The 25,280-nt window shown below is 40.2% G+C and overlaps 3 protein-coding genes across 3 annotated transcripts; 1 reads left to right on the top strand and 2 right to left on the bottom strand.

Moving 5' to 3' along the window:
- Window positions 1–206: 206 nt before the first annotated feature.
- LOC138594354 (NAD(P)(+)--arginine ADP-ribosyltransferase 2-like) lies at window positions 207–1,022 on the top strand. The gene has a single exon (XM_069665422.1). It carries the CDS (start codon window positions 207–209, stop codon window positions 1,020–1,022), a length of 816 nt encoding a protein of 271 aa, XP_069521523.1.
- Window positions 1,023–1,651: 629 nt separating this feature from the next.
- On the bottom strand, window positions 1,652–4,215 carry xpa (xeroderma pigmentosum, complementation group A). The gene is made up of 5 exons (XM_069666483.1): window positions 3,841–4,215; window positions 3,644–3,749; window positions 3,086–3,251; window positions 2,780–2,897; window positions 1,652–2,664 (listed from the first exon to the last, which is right to left on the bottom strand). The coding sequence occupies exons 1-5, from the start codon at window positions 4,121–4,123 to the stop codon at window positions 2,510–2,512; spliced, it is 828 nt and encodes a 275-aa protein (XP_069522584.1). The 5' UTR covers window positions 4,124–4,215; the 3' UTR covers window positions 1,652–2,509.
- Window positions 4,216–10,871: 6,656 nt separating this feature from the next.
- Window positions 10,872–24,419, bottom strand: slc24a2 (solute carrier family 24 member 2). The gene is made up of 11 exons (XM_069666118.1): window positions 23,499–24,419; window positions 21,207–21,257; window positions 15,148–15,180; window positions 14,692–14,809; window positions 14,197–14,280; window positions 13,446–13,484; window positions 13,244–13,323; window positions 13,019–13,156; window positions 12,552–12,641; window positions 11,237–11,403; window positions 10,872–11,121 (listed from the first exon to the last, which is right to left on the bottom strand). The coding sequence occupies exons 1-11, from the start codon at window positions 24,417–24,419 to the stop codon at window positions 10,872–10,874; spliced, it is 1,971 nt and encodes a 656-aa protein (XP_069522219.1).
- Between the last annotated feature and the right edge of the window lie 861 nt (window positions 24,420–25,280).

Consider the following 25,280-nt stretch of genomic DNA (forward strand, 5'->3'; position numbering starts at 1 on the left):
TAAACAGTATTTTTGTTTAATTTTGTGTTTGCACATTTCGTAGATTTTGAATGAACACCATTCAAACCGCTTTATTGTTAAAATTGATTTGGTGATTACAATTATGATGATAAGCTCTCTTTTTCCCACAGTTGCCTGAACAGGAAACCATAAAAGCTGTTTTGAAAACCTCTGATGTTGCGATGACATCTCCACTGAAGGCTACAATGACACCATCTTCAGCACCTGAACATCCTCCAAGTGTCCAGAACATCTCCATCCAGGCCGCCGCACAGAAATCCACAAACTCCTCCCTGAAGGCACCTGGTATCTCGTCAGCTCTGTCCCTGCTCATCAGGATCCCTCTGAGCTTGTTTCCTGACTCTGTAGACGACATGTACTACGGCTGCTCCCAGAAGATGCTGATCAAAGTGAAGCGTCACTACCTCCCGAGGAGCACCAGGGAGGGTCTGCACTCCACGTACACAACACTCTGTGCCCTGAAGGCCATGAAGAATAAGGACGTCTATGACTCGCTGTCCTTGAACCACTTCAGGGCCCTGTGTGCGTACACAGCGGGGTCATACGATGACTTGAACCGAGCACTACGCAAGGGGAAAGCTTCCTATAAGACCTCCTTTGAATTCCACGCCCTCCACTTCCTGCTTTCAGACGCCATCCGGCTCCTCAAACTCAACCAGAGAAGCTGCTACACCTCCTACCGCAGAAGTAAGCTGCTCTTCAGCGGTGAATCTGGACAAACCGTTCGCTTCGGCTCGTTCGCCTCCAGCTCCCTCAACAAGGACCTGAGGCAGTTTGGACGGAGGACCTGCTTTGAGATCCACACGTGTTTCGGAGCATATCTCAAGTCCTACTCAGACTTTGACTCAGACGAGGATGAAGTGCTGATTCCTCCATATGAGATGTTTAATATTGTGTCTGTGGACATGTCAGGAGAGAATGATTTACACTGTGATGTTGTGTACAAACTGGAGACGGCTGGAGTTTACAGCAGTCTCAACTGTCAGGCTGTCGATCTTTAAAAGCTCAAAGTGTCTTTCCCAGTTTGATTTTTTTTTTAGGGCTTACTGTCCTGAATTAATTAAAATATGTTTTTGGGGGGAGATTTAAAGTTTATTCTTGACCCCTGTAGGAAGCAGTGGATGAAATAAGCTCACCATAAAGTCCACTAGCTGCTAAGGAGAGGGACTATATTACCACTTACTGCCTTGTTCAATAGGGAAATCGATGAACTATCACAAGTAATGTACAATATAGGGCTGATTATCAAGAAATGTGAAGTCATAAGCTTTTATGTTCTTTTTGCCACTTATAATTATCAGAGGGAAAACGTTGTGAATGTTTCTATTTGATGTAAAGACACATGGTTTCTGGGAAAATAATTACAATAAACAAACTAATACCAATACCAGTGTGTCCAACCACAAGTTATAGAAAAATCCACTGATATTCCAATATATTATTTCTGTATAAATGATAGTACAGGCTTGCATTTTTCTTCTTTACATGACACACCAAAGCCTTCTGAATACTGCAAGCCAGAGAATGTATGTTACCTACACTGCCCCTAAATAGCTTACTAGATGAAAAAAAGGAGACAAAGCTTAAAACATTTGTTGACAGAGGAACTTTTAACATAATTCATCTTACAAACATGATTAATTCTCATTACAGTCTCTTCAGAAGAGATAAAAATAAGTCTTTAGCACCAGTCGTTTATCAATACCAAGTGAAGATGTGGACAATGACAGCTTGTCTCCTCACAGCTGACATCAAAGAGTTCAAACTTTAGTTCACAGAAACAATCTGAAATCAACGGATGTCTGAACTATTTCCCAGCATTTTCAGTCCAGACGGTCTATACATTTGTACGCCTTCCTTATAACAATAAGCCACAAAGATGATGAGGAATAAACTTCAACATTGAGGCTTGATATGGTGACAGTGAACACATCACTGTGCGGGTGGATATTTAGATTCAGTGCCCCCAGGCCAGAAAAAAGAAATCTATAATCTATAAAAATTGAATCCCTCCCACTCAAAGTTCCTCTATTTTCTTAAGAGGCAGCAGAGACTCATTCATTGTGAATATTTCTGTTCCGGTTAGAAATGGTTCCCGAAATTCACATTTGTTACACAAGACAGTACTTTCAAGTTTTAATGTGCCTTCCCTGGTTTGCCCATCGCAAGAGGGAATCTGTAAAAGAAACAGGGAGTGTAGCAATTGGCAGTGGACCGGAAAGGCAATATGTTAATGCTAAAATTAGACAGAGTCACACTGAGGTCAATAACAGTCGTTTTTCGTAGAAATTACTCCTGAGGAATATAATGTGTCAGGCAGAATAGTTATTCTGGCCCCTTGTGTGTGATCAAGTGTTTTATTAATGAGTTAGAAAAACACAAAAATACCAGAACAGAAAAAATTAATATAACTGCAGAGAGAAAAGCGTTTGTGAGGTATGTGGTTTCCCTGCAGACTGAACCTGTAACAGTCAGTGTGTGTGTGAGTCTACATCTTCTCGTAGGTGAGTTCATGTCCGCAGGTGGTGCAGGTTTTCTTGTAGAGGTCCTCCTCTGGATCCACCACCTCCTCTGGTCCGTACTGATGTTGGTGAACGCTTGTGTCTTTGGTCCACATGCTGCTCCTCACCACCCTGCGCAGCTCTGACACACGGACAGAGATATGAAACATTAGGAATGATTGAGCCGACATGTTAATGTTTACATGATAGATGATGGAGCTGACTTTGATCTTGTTTGGCTCAGGATACAGACTGACCTTTGACCTTCTTATTGAAGCGTTTTTGCTTCTGCACCTCTTTGTTCTCCTCCCTTGTCTCTTTGGCCTCCTCTAGAGCCTCCTCCGAACCCCACACCTCCATACATCTCTTCTCCACCTGTGTTAGGGAACAAAATGTTTGGGACTCTGTTTTAGGGCTTCAGTCGTAAGAGTTGTTGAAAAATAAACTAGCATCTAAATCATAACCATCAATAGTAGTCAATATTTTCTAAGTGTGTAATGTATCCCCAGAGTTAACCCCACTGTCCTAAACATGTGTCACACCCCCTGTCCTCCACACTCTACCTGTACTTTTAAGTAGAGCTTCATGTCTCCCCAGCGCGGGTTGTGAGGGTTCTTCTTCAGCGTGAACCTGAGCGGAGGCTCTCTCTTGTCCAGGTCACAGTCCTTCAGCAGGTAGTTCTGCTTGGCCTCAGTTCTGGAGATCAGCTTATGTTTCTCGTCATTGTCTCTAAGGGAGGAAGAGGCTCAGCTTAATAGGAATCTCAATTTGCATTATGTTTGAGATCCAGCCAAATCCATATTATACCCTCTCTGAATGGTACAACATATTGCAGTGTAGGCTACTTGCTCGGTAAAAAGAAGAGATAGAAACACCAGCATGGGTCACTTGAACAAATAACACAATACAAACAACACAACAAATAAATTAAATCTAAGAAAAAATCATAAAAGCATAATTGCAGACATTGGATTCCAGTATTAGAATAGGATAACACAGATTAAACATATGGTAACTATGAACCTATGAATGGTACCATACTTGCAACAATTTCGCTTGTTTAAAAAGGGTGCACTCACAAAATAATACAAACAATTAATAATAAAGGTGTGTTTGTGTACCTGCACTTGTCACAGACACACAGGTCAAAGCTGTTGCTGAGATATGAGTCCATGAATGGTTTTTGACATTCATCGCACACCAGGTAGTCCGGCTCAATCACTGGAGCTGCAAACAAAACACACACATGTAAACAGACATGCATAAACACACTCGAGTCATAAAACAAACACACGAAGACACAAACAGACACACATACCTGGCTGATGCACAACTTTCCTGGTCCTCTGCTCCTCCTCTCCGTCCTCCTCCTCCTCGATGAAGAAGCCGGCTCCGGAGTCGATGGTCTTGGACACTTTAGCCGAGGTCGCTCCCTCCACAGCGGACAAAGGACGGCTCGCTAGTCGGGCTTGCCGGAGCATCAACGCTCGCTGCCGATTCCGCTCGATCTTAGCCCGCATCGCCGCTGAAAGCTCGGGTTTGGGACACGGTTCTGGGCCTGGACCGGCAGAACCCAGTCCCTCGGAAACTGACGGGTCCATGCTGCTATTTTAAACAGCGATCATTAAATAAAGTATACATGAAATGAATCTGCACAGCAGTCCGGGTGTGACCCATTCAAGTGCAGTGTTGGACTGATGTTACCAAAGTGACAGCTTCATGCTTCCGGCCGCTTCTTCTTCTACTGTTTTTTTTTTTGTTTGTTTGTCTGTTATAGCGGCATTACTGCCACCTTCTGCTTTGGAAGTACCAGTGACTGATCTTGCTCATTAGTGCTGCACGAAAACTAGAGAAGGATATATATTTTAGAAGCATTTTTATTATATTGTATGAAATCCTCTTTGAATCATTACAGTAATCAATAAATAAAATAGTCCAGTGAACTTCCTTTCCACCTGCATGTACAAAGTCTGTGCACTCACTGCGCTTGAGCACAGTCGTTGACAAGCTAAAGATGGCAAGTGAGTCACACTTAAATGTAGTGATGCTCTCTATGTCCACTAAGTCCACTCTATGATTCGGTTCCTTTAATAGACTCTATTTCTTATGTAAATAAATAAATTATTAGAAAATTAAATGATGACCCTTAAAAATTTGCAAAATTTTGCTTTGGTAATAAAGAAAAGCCAAACAAGAGACGTTTATATGTTGCTGTGGTCACAAAAATAAAAATCAATATCAATTTAGATAAAATGTTTCAAAAAATCAAATGTAAAATATGGTATTTTGGAAATAACCAGGTTTAGTATCATACCATTGAATAGTTTAAGTGATATATGTGCACACATATCAATTGTAGGTCCAAACATTGTTGAATTTGTCTGACTGAAACAGGTGAAAATGAAGAGCCTTTGGTAGTCAAAAGATCTGTCTCTTATTCTTGAGCTTGGCCAAAAAAACAAACAAATAAATAAAAATGACCATCATTACTACAGTGGCAATTGAAAGCGAGAGATGTTTTGGAGCTGAGAAATTAAGCCAATGGAAAAATGCCAAAAACTGCAGTTCCTCTAAGTGGCCACTTGAGGTTGGCTCCAAAAGTGAGTCCCTATATGGACCGATATTAAAATTCCCAATTTTACAACCTTACTGAACATTTAAAGCCGGGTATTGAAAGACGGCTTTGGTGTCTCCAGTTAATTTCTCTATTCATGCTGCACAGTTAAAATCATTAAACCTTAAAGTTATGAATATGAAGGGATGTGGTGGTTTGAGTGACAGATGGGTACTGCTAACTGGTGTGGTGTGGTGATGATGCTTTTTTGGGCTTTTCTATGCTCTTTTCCCATGAACATATCAGACCTATGGCTTGCTGTATGTTTTTGTACTAACAGATTATTCAGGAAGTCTTCTCCTTACCTAGCTTATTTGCGAGGTAATATATTAGCCACTGGAACAGACTGTTTAGCTTTGATAACTTGGTGTTTCTTCAAACTCCTTGCTTCTCTCCAGCGCCACACTCTTTTCAAAGTATGGTCCTTTCTGGCTACAGAAAACCTGGCTACACCCAAATTGACAATCTCAATGCCTTACAAAAGACAGTCGACAAACCTATGGGTGACTACACAGTGATCCAATATTAATACAGTCTATGGTCCAGACTAGCAACAAACAGATGTCTTTAAAAATTAATTCATTTAAAGTTTGGCCTCTCTGCTGTCAGAACCTGCAAGTCTGCATCAGGGTAGATTTTATTAATGACTAGACAGCTACAGTGTACAGTGTAGCAGGGGCAGATCTACCAGGGTGGCATGGGGTGGCAGCTGCCACCCTTGAAAAACGTCTTGCCACCCCAGCTGCCACTCCAATTTTGAATGATCACATTAAACATCATCCAAAACAAACGTACTGTAGATATGCATGTATTTGAGGCTGGTCCGAAATTCAGAAGAGTGAAACTCCAATGTCCGAGTGCAAGTAAATGCAACACAAGATAATTGCATGACGCTCCTCCTTGCACCTTGACACTGGACGCGGGGCAACCTGTCGGAAACTGGGACTCTTTGCAACAGCTCCATTATATTATCAATAATAACCTGTTATGAACGGTTATGGAGTCTTTTATCTTACGCAATGATTTCAGGGGTGACGGTGAAATATTGGAGTCTGCTGTGATAACAAAGGTTGTGAAATAAAAGCAAACATTTCCTGCATTAACCCTCCACAAACCTGAAAGTACATGTAGGACACCTGAAAGCCTGGATGAGTGAAAGTAGGCTTTGTTAAACTGTAACTCATGACTTCCTGTTCAGGGGCGGATCCAGAGGGGTGGCCTGGCCCCCCCTTGAAATCTGATTGGCCACCCCAAAATCCTAAACTAGGATTGGCCATTTGCCTTATCAGAGGCGGGACTTGCAACAGGCTGCTAGTAGCTTTCTTTCCATTTCAATGTGGCACCTTTCCTTTAGTACTTTAAATTGTTACTGTGACCACACATCTTCTGTTTGAGTCCTTAAAGAATTAAGCTTAGAAGGAAGGGTTAATTAAATGCTATTCATTTGCGTGTGTGTGGATACATACTTCATGCCACCCCCCAGTGTAGTGTACTGAGAATCAATACCCTCAGGTGTGTACAGAAATGCCTATAAAAAGCAGCACAGGTGAGTCCGTCCTTTATTATCCTCTGGCATCCACTAAATTCCTGTTGCATCACACTGATCATGGCAGCCGGCCATGCATGCTGCCGCTGTAAGAGGCTTGTGTCAAAGTAAAGAAGATCACATCCTGATACATGACACCGCAAATCTGATTGGTGCTGTCAGGCCACTTGACATGTGCAGGGAGCTGACTTTCTGAGTGGCTTGTTGGATTGAAAATGTTGTACGTCTTACAAATTATATTCAGTGTCTTTTTTATGTGAAGTTATAGAAATAATTTAGAAGGATGCCGTCAGGATGGTGGAGGCATCTCTAAATGTATTTTTGGGTGGGAAGCTAAAAGGCTTATATGATGTGTTCCAACATGCAAATCCTATAAACCTATATATCTACAACAGACGGCAGCAAAAGTTAGCATCCAAGAAGTTGCAAGCTAACTTTACAGTTAGCCAAGAATGAACACTTTTCTTATTGTATATTAAAACACTACTAACGTTTCATGGCCATTTCCTAGCTTACGTTAATATTAGCTAGGAAGTTGTGAACATTAGCTTGTCAGATGGTTGCTAATCAACAAATATGTTGATCTATACTCCGATGCCCCTTTGGATTTTCACTATCCAGTCTTTGCAGTTGCTGCCTAATATGGAAGCGGTAAAAAACTGTTATTTGTCAGATTCTCTACATTTTATGACTTGCAACCTGAAGCACAGTGGCCCATGATGACAGCATTTTAGCTTTTAGCGAGTGTGACATCAGAAGAATACGGCTGTGTGAATTGGATCTTTGCCTCACTGCCCTTAGCTTAGCATCTGTACTACAACAGCTACATTTATTATGAGATGAACGTCTCACTCATTGGATGTGAGGTGTGTCACAGTTTGGTTGGCCTGTCGGGTGCACCTTTACCTCAGACCATCAAACAGCAACAGTGAAAATTTCATTTTTCATTTATTAGATCATATAACCATTTATACAGAGTGGAATGATATATGTTTTTACAGTATAATACACAATTCAAGTAGCACGTGAATATGATTCCATACTTGCATAACGTACAAGGGAAATACAAAAAGCATTTTACCATCTGTCGTGGTATTCAAACGGGTCAAGGATGGATTCTTATAAATCTTTCTAGATGCACTCACTCATGCACACTTTTCTCACATTCACCGGATCCACCGCAGAGAGAAAGATGTAGAAATGACACTGCATTGACAGGCTACACCTGGAGTCTCAGATTAGAAGACGTGATGAGGTTTGTTAACTATGTGTTGACTATTATTACATACAGGAGCTTATATACAGTTTACAAATCTTTTATACACAAAAACGCACAATAATAAACACTTTTTTTTTTAACATTGCAAGATTGGGTCATTTGTTTTCAAGATAAAATTATTTCCTTTTCTTTATTTTAGGACACAAAAATGTATGTGACAACAACAATAAAAACTGGTTGGGTTAACATGCTGTAGTTGGGAAGTCTTGAACTGATATTTCCATGATTATCTTGACGGGAAAATCTGATCCATTTATTTAAAATAGAAAAGTTTCCGAACAGAAACAAAAACATTAACACAAATGTCTGATATGATGCACAATGAACTTTGTACCTGAGAGAAAATGAGTATGTAAAAGCCCTGAGAATGCAGATCATATTTCTGACATAGAGAGCAGACAGTTTATGGAAAATGAGTGAGTGCTGAATGTGTACACTGTAAGTTGTATGAGGGCAGTTCAGCACTTCAGCATGCATCAGGTAGTTTGAATAATGACGACCAGATGGACAACTTTAAGCTTATTTGGTTGGACAGTGAGGCCTTAAATAAGTCACCACTAAATCTGCCTTGCATCTATAAATACGTCTCCTTCTGCCTGTTTTTAAGCACTGTTTGACTTTGTTCATAGAAATAAATAAATAAAAGCACCTTAAAAAAACAACCTTAATTTTTGAAAATCAAAGTGAAAGTCAGTTATAGAAGCAGATGTTTTTAAGTTACAGGCTTCTTTATTGTTCTATTCTTTAATTCTGTAATCTTTTCGCAACCTTTTCAGTATATTTGCATTAATGAGTTGAGTAAACACACCTTTTTTCACAATTGAAAATAAAATGTTCCACTACAACAGGAATTGCAAAAGTAAATCTCCTCAAATGTTCACATTTAGTTTTAGAATAAAAATATGGGCCAACTTAAAAAATATTCTTTTAGGTCGCCTCAGACTACAGGAGTTTTACAATTTGAAATTGAGTTTCAACAAACACATAGAAAAGAAACTCCACAGATTTTTTCTCTGTTCTCAAACATTCACACTGCAAGATTTGAAAAGAACCCCACAACACAGTATATTGTCATTAGACTATCATGTCTGAAAGGATTGGGGACAGATGTAAACAAAATAGAGACTGACACAGTGCTACAACTTGCTGTAGTGATGCTTTACTAAAGCAGAAGGTTAACCGAGTCTGGATGAGAAACTATAAGGGGAGAGAGAGCAGTGGTTAGCATGACGAGTTGTCTATATTTTAGCCAGAACTGGAGTGAATATAGAGTGATATACTCTGTAAGTTTTCTGTAAACGGAAGTACGCTAGCTAACGTTAGCCTCGGGGCTAGAATGTTGCTTTGAAACGCCGTTAGGGGCGGCGTCTTCTTGTAAACTTCTCTCTCACTGGCTGTTGTGGTGCTGCTTTACAGTGATGATGTAAACATTGATGTAATACAGATAGACGAGTCTGTGTGCTGTTTGGGAGGTCAAAGACTGGATCTGTAAAGCACTCACATTATCGGTTAAACTCCTGTAGTCTGAGCCCTGTGTATGTATATACACAGTATGTTATACAGTACATGGTGTGTTTTTCATCAAAACATTACAGAAGAAACCAATTGATACTTAAAATTGAGCACTCCTTCTTATAAATTCGGAAAAGGAAAAATAAGTAAAACACACTAATCTTTCGTCCTCCACTTGTCGTCCAGACTGCAACACATACTGGGAAATGTGTCATTGTCTTGTTTATCACATTTCAATGCACAAAAACCGTCCACTGTTAGTCGGGATACCTTAGTAATCTCTCTGTAAAGTGGTGCATGTAAAGGCAAACGCATCAGAGAAAGTCATGCTCACTGGCTAATTGTGTGTAAAACCCAAATGATTTGGAAATACCGGGATATAAGCACAAGTACTGAGCATGACAACACCTTTGCCAATTTCATACGGTCCATTCTATATCTGTACGCAACTACCGAAACTATTTAGCGTTAAATGTGTTCTATTAGAGATATTCATGACTGGGATATAAAGTAACCATTGCATATGTCCTCATATGATATGTATTGTATCTCTGAAGTTATCATCAATGGATACAGTATCGTAACCCCTTGACTATTGTCTGACGAGGAGAGAGCCTCTTGGAGCGATGGCCAACTTTCTGGGGCTTCCGATGTAGCCAGGAGTTAGCGATAAAGGGCATCTGGTGAAGACTTCCTTTTCCATCGCCTGCAGAGTCTGTATTGATATGCAGACCCTGTTTATAGAAGTTATCCCTTATTATAATGATGCAAAGCCATACTGGTGGGCACAGTTTAAATCTAAAGGTACTTAAAGCAGCTATCACACTTCTGTGTTGTCCTTTCTCTTTTTCCCCATGAAATAAAAGATATCTCTTAAAACCAAAAAACAAAGTCTCTTTGAGCCCCCATATTCAACACATACCCCTTCATGAACAGTGGAGGTACTTCTAATACTGCCACACAGTCCTTTTGTTGAGAAACAACAACAATCTCTGGTGATATACGGAAATGTCCATCCTGGTGTTGTTCACACAACCTGTCCATCAATTTCTTGCAGCAGCCTTCAACCAGTAGCGTCTGCTGAATGTAGTCACATGGTACAAAGATAGAGGAGTCCCTCCAATTGGGTGGCATGAAGTCCGTATATGACATACAGGCTTGCGAGCTATTGCTGTCAGTCATTGCCTCTGTCTAATCTGTGTGTGTGTGTGTGTGTGTGTGTGTGTGTGTGCTTTTTTCACCCTTTTCTCCCTCTTTGTGTGTGCGTGTTTCTACTGAGTATGTATGTGAGACAGTTTGTGTCGAGCATGTTTTTCCTCTCCTACAGTAAGTTGTGGTACACGTGAGCACATTTCGCTTTGTTTCTGCCTCTTGGAGATCATCATGAAGCACATTTTTTCAGATGCTGACTGGGCAGACGATGACTTTGTCTTCCAACATGACACTGACGACAAGGAAGACGAAGTAGAGCATAAACATGAGAAGGCCCAGAAACTTGCTCATCCTCCACTTGCAGGCAGCGATGGAGATGATGACGAAGAGGAGCATGAGGAAGAGGAGGACGATGGCGCAGAAAAGGCCGTTGCTGCTCACCTGTACAGGCTTGAAGTCGTTGAGGATGTTGTAGACGAGCCAGGGGAATGGCAGACTGCAGGGACAAGAGGGGTTATGTTATCTCTGAGCTTCATTATGAGAGATGAACAGTTGAAATGTTCTCATGTGAAAATGGATGTTACACTGTGGGTTGTGTTTGCTGGACTCACCCCACTGTGATGTCAAAGATGTTGGAGCCCACGGAGCTGGAAACGGCCATGTCCCCGAGGCCTTTTCGTGCCACAATCACACTGGTTATCAAGTCAGGGATTGAGGTGCCAGCTGCTAATATGGTCAAACCCATGATCTCCTCTGTGATCCAGAAAGTTTCTCCAACCTGGAAGGAGGAAGAGGAAGTTGGCATATTAGGGGTTTAGAATTGATTTTTTTGTAAGGGAGTTTTATGGCCTTTTGCTGGCATCACTTTACAAACCAAAAGTAAAAAACAGGAGGCAGACAGGATCAAACTGTAGAGGTTGTTTGAACGTAATAATGAATAGAATGAGCTGACAGCAGAGATATTAGGTCTACAAAGCAGCTACAATGAGAATCTTTGGTCCAGAAGTTCAAAACTTAGGAGACCAGTAAAGGCAACAGAAAGAGAGGATAATTCAGCAACATCACACAGGAGGTCGTGCTGTTTTGCCAAAGATAATCACAGCCGTGCTAATATTCAGTACAACAGCACAAACACGAGTGTGATATTGCTTTTATACAACAGTTCTACAAATATCAGTATTAAGCAACATATTATTATTATTTGTTTATTTAATCATTCATTTGGATCCGTCAGCACAACTAGTTCAGCAACTTGATTGGAACTTTACTTTTGCCAAGCAACCCAAACACTCTTGCTGCTTTTTGTGTGTCTACGTGATTCACCAAAACAGCTACTTTGTGTTATGTAAATGTACAGCATTCCTTTTATCATGCATAAGTGAAATAGAAGTCTGTTGATAGTTGCTTTGGTGGCCTGTGTGATCATGAGAAACCAGCTTAATCAATCAAGACATAGATTGGCTGCTGTGTACTGAATTACGATATTCAGAACACCTGAGGCGGAGTGATACATGTTAACAGTCCCAGTGCTATTTCACTTTATATCAGCACTCATGTTATAACTCTAGTCCAGATTACGAACTATTTCATAATGTTAAATCACCACACACTCTGATTTATACACCCCTGTCACTGTACCTGCCACTTTTGCACACCGCGCTCTGCACCTATGGGAACTAAAAATGCAGGTGCCCCTCCCCAATGACCTTGCACACATGACCTCGTGCTTCATTTGAGAAGCTAAAATAGAGCTTTACAGGTTGATCTGGCTGTGGATCAGGGCAGATTAGTTGGGATTAGCTGCTGTGGTCACACATTCAACACCCTGACTGCTGCACCCTCATGAGAAAGGCTTCAGAAATAGAATTGAACAGACAACAGAGTATGGAGGAAGCCGGTATGTGTGTTAGTGTGTGCAGAACGTACCTGGTGAGCCCACCATACCATCAGGTAGGAGAAGAAAGCAATCCAACTAATCGAACCGAGGAAAGTGATGGGGAAGAACCTTGCTGAGGTCTGAAAATTATAGAAAAATAAAAAGTCATTCTCTGGTCCTGCATGCTGTACAAGTCTGCATTAGGACAGTCATAGCATCTGTATGTCACAGGAAGCCATTGAAGAGCAGCTAATACTGGACTAGTGGGCTCTCTCCTTTTGGTTCTGGTTATCAGCAGAGCTGCAGGGTTTTAAATTAACTGAAGTTTTTCAATGTTTTTTTATTTTGGGGGCAATGGGGGAGGGTCCATTAAAAAAACAGTTAACAACAATTAATTGTATAACAAAACACAGAAAATGGTGTTTGAATGCACATTAGACATGCATGCGTGTTACTCTGAGTTGCTTGTTTGTTTTTGTGTGTGAGTGCGTGTGTGTGTGCGTGTTTGTGTTTTCACCTCTCTCCTGACGTCGGGCAGTGAGAGCCACAGTGGAAGGACGATTGGCAGGATGATGAGGTAGGTGATGCGTTTCCTGCAGGTGTCTGGCCAGGCGAGGCTCAGAGGCTGGTCTTCATCCTCCTCTTCCTCACCACCCTGAGGAGAGGTATATTACTTTACAGACATTTTTTCATGGTGGAAACCAGCATATTATGTTGCCTGTAAAGCAAATTGAAGCCATACCTCGTCTCCAGCCACAACTCCGTTCATGGGCGGCGTGACTTCCACGGCGACATTAGAACTGTTGGGGATGTTTTTATCCGCTTGAGGGACAAAAGGAAAAAGAGAAAGAGGGTCAATGAAGTTGAAGCGAATTTTTTCAATAGTAATTTGAAATGAAAAGTGTTGATCTAATGACATCAATAGAAAAGCTGAAACTTAGTACAATTTGCTCTTCTTGGAAGTTGTGTCTGCGAGTTGGCTCCTATGTTGAGAAACAAAATATGTTAGTTAATGAACGCATCCTGACAGCTGTAACAGAGTATCATATGGAAGCCCCTTTGTGCCCACTAACAATGAACAGATCAAATGACGGATAAACTGACAAATCAGTCAGCCAGCTGAGTAATAAAATGACAAATGTAGGTTCATGATTGAATGATGAAATTGGCAAATCACATTTAAATCTGTCAGATAATAGGAATAAAAGTAAACAAATTACAGAAATATGTCATTATGAAGATAAAATTATAACCAAAACTCTCGGAGCAGTAAATTGTGACAGCTCACTTTTGAGTGTAAACCTTTACACTGTATGACATAGCTTAAAAGATATCACAAATGTACACTGATGCAATCATGATCTATAAGAGACATTTCAAGCTCAAGGTGGAGAAAGCTAAGTGCTAGCCGAGTGCTAGCTTCCATTACTTTGGCAGCTTTTGCAGCATCTGGGAAATAACAACCATGTGAGCATATTAAAATGAGGGGAAATCAATTAATTGATTAACTTACTTTCTAACCTGCCTGTCGTCCTTTCAGTCATTTTTTTATTTGAACAAACTCTGATCACTTTATATATTGTTCCATTCGTTCATCTATCAAAAGCTACGAGTGTGAATCAATTTGTCATTCATCAGTTGAATTTAGAGCAGGACAAATGGACTTCCATAGTTTCACACAGCGCTGTTACTCACCTACACCGTTGGCATTGGCTGCGTCCTCTTTACACTTCTGCTTGGCCATTTTGTGAAGGATCGATGCCTTCTCTTTGAAACGTCCTGAAACAAAGGAAGTTCAGTTAGTGCTGAAAATGTTTATTGATCTGAATAATTGTGCTTTTTTGGAACTGCTTGCTTAACTGAAGTAAAGAGAAAGGGCATATGAAGAAGTAGTCAGATTAATTAATTTACTTACATTGGTCTTTAGCATTATCAGATTTAAAACAATATCTTATATTAGCGATCTTTTTGCGTTTCTATGGAAGCTTTTTTCAACCAATGTGATAAAAAAAGATCCTGTAAGATATTATATATCTTATCAACATTATTATAGGCTGCTTATTAAAAAGACTTGCATGATACTGATACATGATTTTTTTCTATCACATTGGCAGAAATTGGCTTCCGTAAATTAAATTGGTTGAATGTGTTCTGTATATATATAAAAAGAAAGAGAGTTTTTTTCCTTACCCATACCTTCATCACTGAGCGGATCGAGCGTGTGTATCATGAGCTGGAAGATACTGTTTCTCATCAGTGAGTTGTGTAGAGAGGCACAGCTGCCTTCCCTCTGCAGCCTGGGTTTAGCCTGTAAAATGATAAAAATACACCAAAAATTTTATATTTAGTGCAAAAATAAGGTAATACTTATACATACTTAGTGCACAATTGGGTTCATTCATCATATTTACAAATCAAGCAATGCGTAAGACACTGCAAAGCGGGACACATCGAAAAAGCACCAATTCAAACCACAGAGTTCATGTCAAATTTGTATGGTAGCTTAATTCTCTGTTTAGGTACACAGAGAATATGTGTCTATAAACTCCTTTTTCTATAAAAATCTGCTTTCTCATGACTTGAACAGCACGAGGGCCTGAAAGTTCCAAACCAATAAGTTTAGCAAAAAAAAACAAAAAACCTCACCGTCAGCTTGTTCTCGTCATCTGCAGGGCTGGCCTTTTGGGATAAACACAAACACAGAAAATGTAGAATTATACAGCATTATATGCAGTGTGTGGACACAGTAATGCAAACACATTTACTGTACGCTTTCTAACACATTAGTCCTGTAGTAAAAACTGCATTATTGCACAGTTTCATTGCTGATTATCATACAGTCAAAATACAGTTCAATAAAGCCTCAACGAGACCAGAAGTGTGGATCTAATATTTAAACTGAAAACATCCTGTTTACAAAGCAGATCGCAAGAAACCATTTAGTAACATTAAAAACATACATTTGCTCTAAAAGCAGATAAAGATTACATTTGATCTGTCCCAGCAACTGAAGCTAAATATTTAAGCATCGTTTTTTGTTTGCTTGATCAAGTGTAAGAATTTCACTAAAATATTGAAAGCATGAGAAGTAGCGGACATTTGGGAAAGATGAAATTAGCCCCATTCGACCCATGATACAATCTTTGCAACAACTACCTTTTTACTCCCCTTTTTAAATGTTTACTATCCTTTTTAACTGTATAGCACATTTCCAGTTAAGAAACATTCTCCCCCCCAAACACACACACACACCGTTCTTTCATTGTGTGTGTGTGTTTGACATGACTGTTTCTTCTATATTTCCTTTATAGAGGAGCCAGTTTCAAGTCTTGTTCCAACATTAAGACTAGCACCCTACACATACACAGAAAAGACTAGCGCTGATCTCAAACCCAGCCATTTCCTCAGAGGACATATACAGCAGCACAGTGGTTTCACCACAGAGAGAAACACACACACACACAAACACACAGCGTCCACGGGCTGGGACACGTAGAAACTGTGGTGGCGGTTTGTGCAGATACAGAGGAGGTAAAAGTCGGCAGAGGGGAGGGTTTGGAGTAGGGTTCAGGAATTTGTAGATTTTTTTTATAAATTTGGACAGATTTGGTAAAATTTCAACAAAAAAATGTTATAAGGTCGGTTGAGAAATCTACAGAGTTAAGGCGCAATATAATAAAACCTATTTTTTTTCTATTCAGTGTAACTTCAGTCTGTTACATTTCACTCTATTTTATATGATTGAATGTAACATAAATCTGTAATGATTTTAGCTCAAATTATATCTCACAACTTATCTTCACAAACTTGTGGACAGTTTGCCATCCTGTCACTTTTAATTTAAATAATGTTCCGAGGTTTTATGCATGTTACAAGTTTAAGAAAAAAAGATTCAGTAAAAAAAATTGAAAACAAAAAATACTAATTAAAAAGCAGATAACTCAACATATTGAGTGCACTGCCCCCATCCCTCCAAATGAATTGAGACAGGTTTGTATAAATATCATCCAAATCATATCATCTCACACGCTTGCACTAATTCACGGTGATAAAAACTCAATGAGGTTTCTTTCACTTTACAGCGAATATGCAGAAAAGCCCGTTCAAGAGAGTGACAGTTGTCTTAAACGTAAGTGATAACGGCAAGGCGTCGTGCGGTTACTTCCGCCCAACTCTGATTCTCAGCTAACAACTAAAGGTTTGAGTAATACCTGGTAAGTAATTCCCAACCGATAAGGTTCGAAAGCAATGCAGACGTTGTTCACCTCTCTAGTTAATAGAACGAATCATAACCACAACTTGGCTACGGGAGATGTTTCCAGTCCATGGCGCGGTTAATGCAGCGCTTACAGCTCAGCTATTAGCTAGAACGCTAATGGTAAGCTAGCAAGAGTCAAAGTAAATATGACTGCGTAGGGTTGATACAAAGTAAATATAATTTGACAGTATGTTTAACAACACGAATACCTAGCCAGATAAAGAGCCATGTCATTGCCCCTATGTTTACTATCAGTCGCAGCCTGAAGTAGAGTAAATACTTCTCAAAGCCTATGGTTACAGGCGCCATATTGTGTTGGAAGGAGGAGGCACTGAAGAACTGTATCCAGTGTGGTAAATAACAAAAAGCTTTCCCTTGGCATTTTTAAGTGTCTCCTTTTCCAGCTGCGTCCCAGTCGTCAAAGTTTTCACATTCTCCAAAAGGATAAAAAAAAATGTTGAATTTTACATATAGGCTGATACTTAGCCAGTGCATTAATTTAGAACGGTGAAGTGGACAGACAGTTTCACCGGAACTACTTCATAGGTGTCCGATTGTGAGGAATAAATGGACACCCTGCAGCCAATCGGAATCGAGTGTTCACCACCGTCTATGGTATTCACACAGGCCAGTTTAATATATTGTTAAATGGACAAAGCCCACAGCTATTGGGAATTATGAATATGAATTATATCTAATTATTTAAGTATGAATTATATCTCTGTGAACAAAGTGACAGACTAGTATTTAATGGATACAAAAAATATGGATATGGTACAGTGTCTTCCAAATATAATTGTTAAATGTCATTAGTACATTAGTAGATCATTATTAAAGAGCTGTAAAGGCAAAGTTAGCTTGCAGGAACAATCACATCGCACAGCCCAGGTAACTTTTCCTGTTCTTCCATGTTCTTAATTTGAATCATAGAGTAAAGAGTACAGCCCCACAAAGATATCACCAACACAATGCAGAGAGGTGGAGGGTTTTGATGCTGACACGTTTTCATGATAGAGGCCGCAGAGTTTGAGCAGATAATCCCTTTAGCATGCATCTGACAAGACACCTGTTGCTGCTGTTGTGGCAGCTTCATCAAGGCTAAAGCTAGGCGTTTTGTTTCTCATGGACTTTTTATGTCTGTCCATTTCAGATTTGTATGAGGAGGTGTTTAGTTGACCCTCTAGCTTCAGTTTATGCATGATTTTCAGTCAGCTACTGTAAAACGCATCGAAATCTGTCAAAACACAGGATACAATTTTGAAAGAAAAGCTGCTTTATTTTTATACTTTAGGTATTTCGTGTTGCTCATTTACTGGATTACTTTTCATTAAACAAAAATGAAAAGCATTTGAGGTCAAATAAAGACGCTTTGGTCACCCGTGTGAACTGTAGCATCCATGTGATGGCTGAGCAGCACTGCCTCTAATAACAGAGGCCAGCTTGGCATTAGTTCATGTTGGTAGGGCTCACATGGCCCCACAAAAGACACGTATAATCTGCTGCAGAATCTGCTGAGGCTGAGACTGGATTATGAGTATTTCTTGAGGGTTTTTTTATGTTTTACTAAACGCTTTCAACCATCTGAGAAACACCTTCAACCTCTTTTATTTACGAAACCGTTTATAACTCTATAAAACTTCAACAAGTCTTTGTTTTAGCCTCTTTCCACAGTGCACTGAGATACAGCAGTGTTTTGTAACGTGTCCGTGTTTGCATGACATCACTGTTACTAACTGCTAATCTTTACCCTTATTTCACTCAGCTCTTGTCTCCACTCTGCTGCCTGTGTGGAGTTCTGTCAGTCCTCAGCCGGAGCTGCACCAGCTCTCACCAATCAGCACAAATCAGTCTGAAATCACCTCCCCCACCAGACTAATTTGAGCCAAAAACCAGCATACACACTGTTTAACTAAGCTGTAACTGCTAAATTCGACAGACCTGCATATAACTGTAAATAATCAAGGATGTCATTTACTCCTACAAAACAACAGAAGACATTGTTTATATTGTTAAGAGTTTAAGGCCATTTATCTTTTTGCAAATATGTATTAAAACCATATCATTTTTTGCACTTACAGAGAACTTGATACCCACGTTTAAAAAACATTTTAAACATTTGTAAAGAATTAACCTTGTTATATTGAGCTCAGGAGTTCATGTAAGCCAAAGGTTAAATTGTCTTATCATAAGTAATTTTTCTTAACAATAAAACACAGCACAACACAGGCTATTTCCCGCCATTAATACGATTCTTTAGAGTTAACTTGGATCCCGTTCATTCAAACTATAATAAATAATAAAATAAGCACCAACATTTTGGGAAGTCGTAGGATTCTTGGAAAGTAATTGCTGTGATACCAAGCTGTTTAGAAGAAGTCTCTCATCCTTGGTCAAGCTAAGGACACTGGGAAACTCCCAAATCCTAAAATCAATTATTCACAACAAACTTTCCCTTTAACCTAATAATAATCACCACAATCACATCACCTTTACTGTGTGTGTGTGTGTGTGTGTGTGTGTGTGTGTGTGTGTGTGTGTGTCTGTCTGTCTGTCTGTCTCTGCAGTGTCCACCTGACTCTCCGAGCTGTGGGACTTATCCAGGATTAATCAGCAGAGATCACCACTTTTAGACTGGTAATGTTCAAGCCTGCGTGTGAAGTCCTGCAGCAACCTTCACAGGTCAACATGTCCAACATTTCTCTGCCCCTCTCCTCTGTCTGCCAATACCACCGATCTTTATTTAGCATCATTTAACTGCTCGTTTTAAGCTTCTTGCTCAGGAAACAACCTCAGCAGTTATAGTTTTGTTTCTTTTACTTAACAGTTTCAGCATCACAGATTTTAAATTACAAAGTAAGAGTTGCTATGGACCGGAGCAAACAGCTGTGTCTGTAAAACAAACAGCTTTGTGCTGACCCCAGAACCCCAACTACAAACTTCTTAGGAAAAGTGTCACTGTTGTTTATAAAAAAAAACAAAAAAATGAAAGAAATGTAATTAGTAACTTAGGACTAGCATCAGTAACCTGACAACTACACCTTCCTTCTTTAAACAGATGTAAATGCAAACAATCTTTAGTTTAATAGTTTTTGAGGTTGCAGATGCAGAACACTGCTGCATTGTGATCCAGGTCTGATATTAAACGCTGCAAGGAGATTTGAACATTTTGTAAGAACTCTGCAGAGACTGGGTGACAGTGTGTTTGGCTGTGTGTTTGCTGTCGTCACTGCAGGTAAGCAGTTGATAAGGGGATCAGAGAGGATTGTCGTCTTTAGTGCCATCAGCAAGCAAACCAACAGATCTTCTCTCTCTTTCATCATACATGCTTTATGCACCGAATGCACTTTGCAAACATCCAAAAACACCCCAAACAATGCACAAATTAAAAGCCATTTCACATGATGAGCATGACTTCAGGCTGAGGAAGGAGCATTCAGTCTTTTCTCTCAGTGATCTGCTGATTCCTGCTCCCCCAGGGAGCATCTGACTATTATTAGCGGCTCTAATGGGATTAGAGAGCATTAACCCGAGGGATTATTTGGCAGCTACCGACACATGAGGGCAAGGCTGTGGACATCAAGTGCTGAACCATAGAAAGAGAAAAGCTGTTCCTGGGTTGAGATGAGGCAGCCTGATATACAGCTGATTCCCAGAAGGGCAAGTATGTCAACAGAGCTTCTGCAACAACACTGACAGTGAGGAGCACCCAGACATACTGCAAATGCTCACAGTTTTAGGATTAAAGGACATAAGGACATGTGCTGAAGTGAAATTAATTTAAACTATACAACACAGTTTAGATGATACAACTAGAGCCTGACTGAAAATTAGTTGTGTCAGTAACTGTATCTTGAATGGACTACAAGGAAATAAAGAATGTTTAATACAATGTTGATCGGCCTTAAGATAATCAAAAAGCTGTAGAGTCGCCATTATAAACACATTAGTAGGGAAAAAACAAGAAAACAGAGGCAAGATAAGATTATAGATTTATATGTGCTGTAAGGGATTGTTGTGCAAAAAAATAAAAGCTCTTAATCATATAAAACTCCTACATGGAAGTAGCTTTTTCAGAAGCAGTGTTTTCTTGTTTACCCTTAGCTAAGCCTTTAAGGGGAGGAGCTTCAAAGCAGATAGGACCACATTTGAGGCCGGTGATAATGAGCTCATGTGTTACCGAAAACGTGACAACCTCTACCGGCCTGAGTCACAATAATAAAAATAGTTTCCTCTTAAGGACTGTTTGCAATAACTATTGCATCCAAACACTCTACTCTGTATACATTTCAAGCAATTTGGAATTTGATGAAAAATCTCCATTATCTTTAAATGATGTTTCTACAAAAGCACTGTATACGCCCCTGAAGACCTGGCGATGGGTGATGTCACTCTAGGCTACGGGCAAGCTGCTCTAAGATCAGCCTAATGTAGTTTTAGTGTTTGTCACCTGAGCGCCGTATGAGATTACAACATCAGAGAGCAACAGATCTGACTCCAACTGCACACACAGACAGAACAAAAAATAGACAAAAAGACAGTTTTGAAAAACAATATAGCTTCTTTTAGTGTGTATGGGTATATGTTGACACTGCTTTATCATGTCTTCCTTTCTGCACAGCATCATTCTCTATGTGCTATTTATAAACACAGCAAGAGTAGCACAATAAGCTCCCCAAGCTAATCTTAAAATAATACTTTCGCATCATCTTTTCTCCAGTGACATGAAGTGATTGGTTTGGTGATTGTAATTTGATTGATATTGTAAGTGTGTGGTCATTAGGTCAACATCCTCATAGTCCGACTGTAGAAGAGCCTTTCAGAGAAACACTGTTGCAGCTCTTGAAGGATGCTTAAGTAAGACCACTTCTCAGAACAGTGAATACCTTCTGTCTCATAGCTGTATTTTCCTAACATTGCTACTTAATGTACAGAGGCTAATGGGATCTGTTTAATCCATGTTAGGATAAATGACCATAGCAATCAGCTGAAATGAAGGACAAACAACACTCAGAGCTACAACCATTCTCCAGAGTCAAGAGACCACTTCCCCCAATGTCAGGTCAAAGATAAGGGGAGCTAATGACGAGGACGAAGAGATGCTGAAAAGAGTTCTGAATCAATTGAGCTGTTTCTTCTGTTCAGTTTTTGTTGAATTTTATGAAATCAGAAGTTCATCCCAACCTTCTCAAAAATCTGTCCATTTAGTATCTTCTCATTTCAAGTATTTTACTAATATCATCAGCAAATGATGAGATGAATTTTAAGGAAAACTACATATGAGTATTTTCATAATTGCTATTTTGCATTGATATTTGTAATGTTCTAATATCAAGTGGCTAGATAGCAGTTCCCATTTCTGAAAGCTATAAAATATCCCCCATTACATTTCTGAATTGTGTAAAATAAGAGAATACTAGAATTGATCTTTCCTGAACATGATTTTGGATGGAATAACATTGAAGTCTTGATGAATATCCCATTATGGAACACATACATTGAAAATCAACGGCACATAAAACTGTTCTTTCTGACCGCCTAAAGAGTTCTGCCACTAAAAGTTATATTTGTAATCTAGGTGAAGTGGAGACATTTCACAGACTAGCTCTTTTACATCAGTCCTACTTTGAGAGGTGCCAGACTCTGGTCTGGACTTGGTTACTAAAAGTAGGGACCAAAGACGAAGCCTGTACCTAGACTTAGCAGCACCAGGAGGCCACGGTCTGGCACAGTGTGAGCCACCCAGGTGGCAAATTAAGACAAATCTTTTATATCCTTCCTGAGGAGAATTCAGCAGGGTTTGGCCGTCTGACAGAGCTCTGTCTGTTCAGCACTCTATTTTAACACCCTATCTGCCTCTTGAGTGAAACCCTCTCAGAAATCCAAGACTGGGGCATGTCTATCGTTAGGGTCAGAGGCCACGACTGGTTGACCCTATGATTTTATTTGTGACGCTGGCTAAAACCATTTACACTTCCATCTGTAAAATATTATAATCCTATCCACATCAGAAACATATGACAAAATTCAAAAATGGTCGTTAAAAATAGCTCTTAGTTTCCCATTCTAAATCTTAGTTAGATAGGAGAGTTTCACTCTTTTCTTCATGCTGTCTGGCAAGCTACAAAGTCACTAAAAACCTTTGGATGGCGATTTGTGATGGGAGACATGGGATCATTTAGTAGATGGACTGGTCAATCAGTGAATTAGAACATCAGGGTAAATATCGGGGCTGATGGATGAATCTACAGGATAATCTGTTGGTAATCAAGATTGGCCATGATGTTGATCAGTAGGGTGGGAATTTAAAAGAGAAGGCAATGGCAAATGGATGGATGGAGTGATGGACAGGTGGATTGATGGATAAACAAATGGATGGATTAATGGGCAGATGGCTGGCTGGATGGATGGATGGACCGATGGATGGATGGAAAATTGATGGATGAACTGATTGATGGTGGGTTGATGTATGGATGGACTAATGGGAAGATGGATTTATTGATGAGTGGATTGATAGGTGGATTGATGGATAAATATATGGATGAATGGACTGATGGATGGGAGGATGGATGGAAGGACCTATGGATTGGTGGATAGCTGGATTGACGGACAGATGTATGGAATACATGAATGGATGGACTGATGGAGCGTTGGATTGATGGACAGATGGAGGGTTGGATTGATTGATAAACAAATGGATGGATTGATAAACAGATAGATGGATGGATGGAGTCAAGCTTACCCTTGGTGCAGCCTCCAGCTCGTCCACCTGGTTGCTTCCTAGCAGCCTCTTGATGACAAGTTCTACTTTGGCATTAAACTTCATGAACGTCACATAGCAGGTGTAGCAGGACAGCAGGCTGATACTTTCCCCAATCGTGATTTCATTATCCAGAAAGAAATAGATGAGCATGAGCAAGCCAATGATATAGAATGAGACGTCTCTGAACAGAGGCCACCAGGTGAGGTTCAGGATCTCTTTGGAGAACAGGGCGCACATCCCAATCACAAACAGGATGTTGAAGACAGCAGAGCCCACGATGGTACCAATACCTACATTACTGTGGGAGACAAAGACTCCTATGACAGAGGTAAAGAGTTCTGGGGCTGAGCCACCTGCTGCCATAAATGTGGCTCCTGCTACATCATCAGAGATCTGCAGCTTCTCTGTGATAACGGTGAGTGCAGGAACAAAGAACTCATCGCAGACGATGGCTAAGGCTATGAACATGTACAACATGCCAAACATATGAAACGCCACATAGCCCTGGCGTCTGTCTTCCACACTGAAGTAGTCTGTTGGGTAGTCCCCATGATTCATCTCTACGTCGGATGATTTCATGGCTATTGGTATGTCCTGTGTTGCATCTGAAAAGTTGTGGTACTGTAGAAGAGTTCTTTGGGGCACTGCTGCCTCTCCTGAGCCCTCGGCAGCCGGTTCCAGCTCCTTGGCCACTGATGTGACCAGCGACAAGGCACTCCACGAGCAGACTGTGCAGACCACCACCAGGCTGATGACAAAGCCCAGAATCCGTCCAGGCCGCAGCTTTCTTTTGATGCCCTGGTAGTGCTGCCTGGTGCATCTGCCTCGAGGGCCCAGAAGAGGTTCAGAGCCGGAGGGAGCCATCATGCCTCGACTTCTTATGGGTAGCATGAAATCCATGGTGTTTGGCGCAGGCTGTTAGGCAGAGCGGAAGAATCCCCCCCAAAGCTGGGTTGGCGATTCTGGTGGCTACAAGGGGCGGGGGTTTGACAGGCCGCGTCAGTTCACCGATTTGTTTGCATGCTGCTCCCCAATCTAAAAACAATGGAAGCCCCCCAGTCTGATTCCAGGATCCAGCCCATTCAAAGGCTTCCTCATATTACTCACTGAAAGACAGAGAAGAAAAAAAAAGTTTTTAATGCAATGGATCATATATTTCAAAGCAGCTTTCAATCAACTTTTTTCACTCCTGATATCCCTCTACTTACAGGCCATTTGAAGAAAGTAGCAATGAATATGTTCAATATAAGTACTGAAGCAAGGTATACATTTCAGACACTTGAACATTACTCAAGAAATTCACATTTCTGCTGCTTACTACTACAGTACATTTCAAAGGGCGATATTGTCCATTAACAATTAGTTAATTTTCCCTTAGAGACTTGCTGTCTAACTAAAATTTACTTGACCAAACTTTGCAGGTAAAAGATTTTCATACAAAACACTGATTGAAATGCTACAAAATTGAAATTAAAACTGAAAAGTTTTAAAGGGTCTATACTCAGTGTGCTATTAATACTATTACCCAAGTAAGGAGTCTGGAGTTTGTAGATGCTTATTAGCTGAACAATCTAAGCAATGGCCCAATGTGTCACTGAAGAGTATGTGTGAGTTTCTGGGTTTGCTCCGAACAGGTTTAATAATTTTACTTAATGTTATTGAAGCCTTTTTTATAAGGCCCAGATAAATACTAACTGCTTGGTGGTTATTGCCCCGATATAAAATTGATGATTTAAAAAGGTGTTTATGTGACATGCTACA

Source organism: Semicossyphus pulcher, unplaced genomic scaffold, assembly GCF_022749685.1.
Source record: "Semicossyphus pulcher isolate SPU_LCO1_2020_fin unplaced genomic scaffold, fSemPul1.0.p SCAF_17, whole genome shotgun sequence".
Taxonomy (NCBI): Eukaryota; Metazoa; Chordata; class Actinopteri; order Labriformes; family Labridae; genus Semicossyphus; species Semicossyphus pulcher.

What these genes read in the sequence shown, in the direction of transcription:
- LOC138594354 (XM_069665422.1), top strand. Translation starts at nt 207, where the DNA reads ATGACACCATCTTCAGCACCTGAACATCCTCCAAGTGTCCAGAACATC.
- slc24a2 (XM_069666118.1), bottom strand. Translation starts at nt 24,419, where the DNA reads ATGGATTTCATGCTACCCATAAGAAGTCGAGGCATGATGGCTCCCTCC. An exon ending in TAATCTCATACGGCGCTCAG is followed by an intron (nt 15,181 to 21,206) that starts GTGACAAACACT and finishes TTATCCCAAAAG; the next exon opens with GCCAGCCCTGCAGATGACGA. An exon ending in GAGTTGTGGCTGGAGACGAG is followed by an intron (nt 13,157 to 13,243) that starts GTATGGCTTCAA and finishes ACCTCTCCTCAG; the next exon opens with GGTGGTGAGGAAGAGGAGGA.
- xpa (XM_069666483.1), bottom strand. Translation starts at nt 4,123, where the DNA reads ATGGACCCGTCAGTTTCCGAGGGACTGGGTTCTGCCGGTCCAGGCCCA. An exon ending in GAAAGTTGTGCATCAGCCAG is followed by an intron (nt 3,750 to 3,840) that starts GTATGTGTGTCT and finishes TTTTGTTTGCAG; the next exon opens with CTCCAGTGATTGAGCCGGAC. An exon ending in CTTCAATAAGAAGGTCAAAG is followed by an intron (nt 2,665 to 2,779) that starts GTCAGTCTGTAT and finishes TCCGTGTGTCAG; the next exon opens with AGCTGCGCAGGGTGGTGAGG.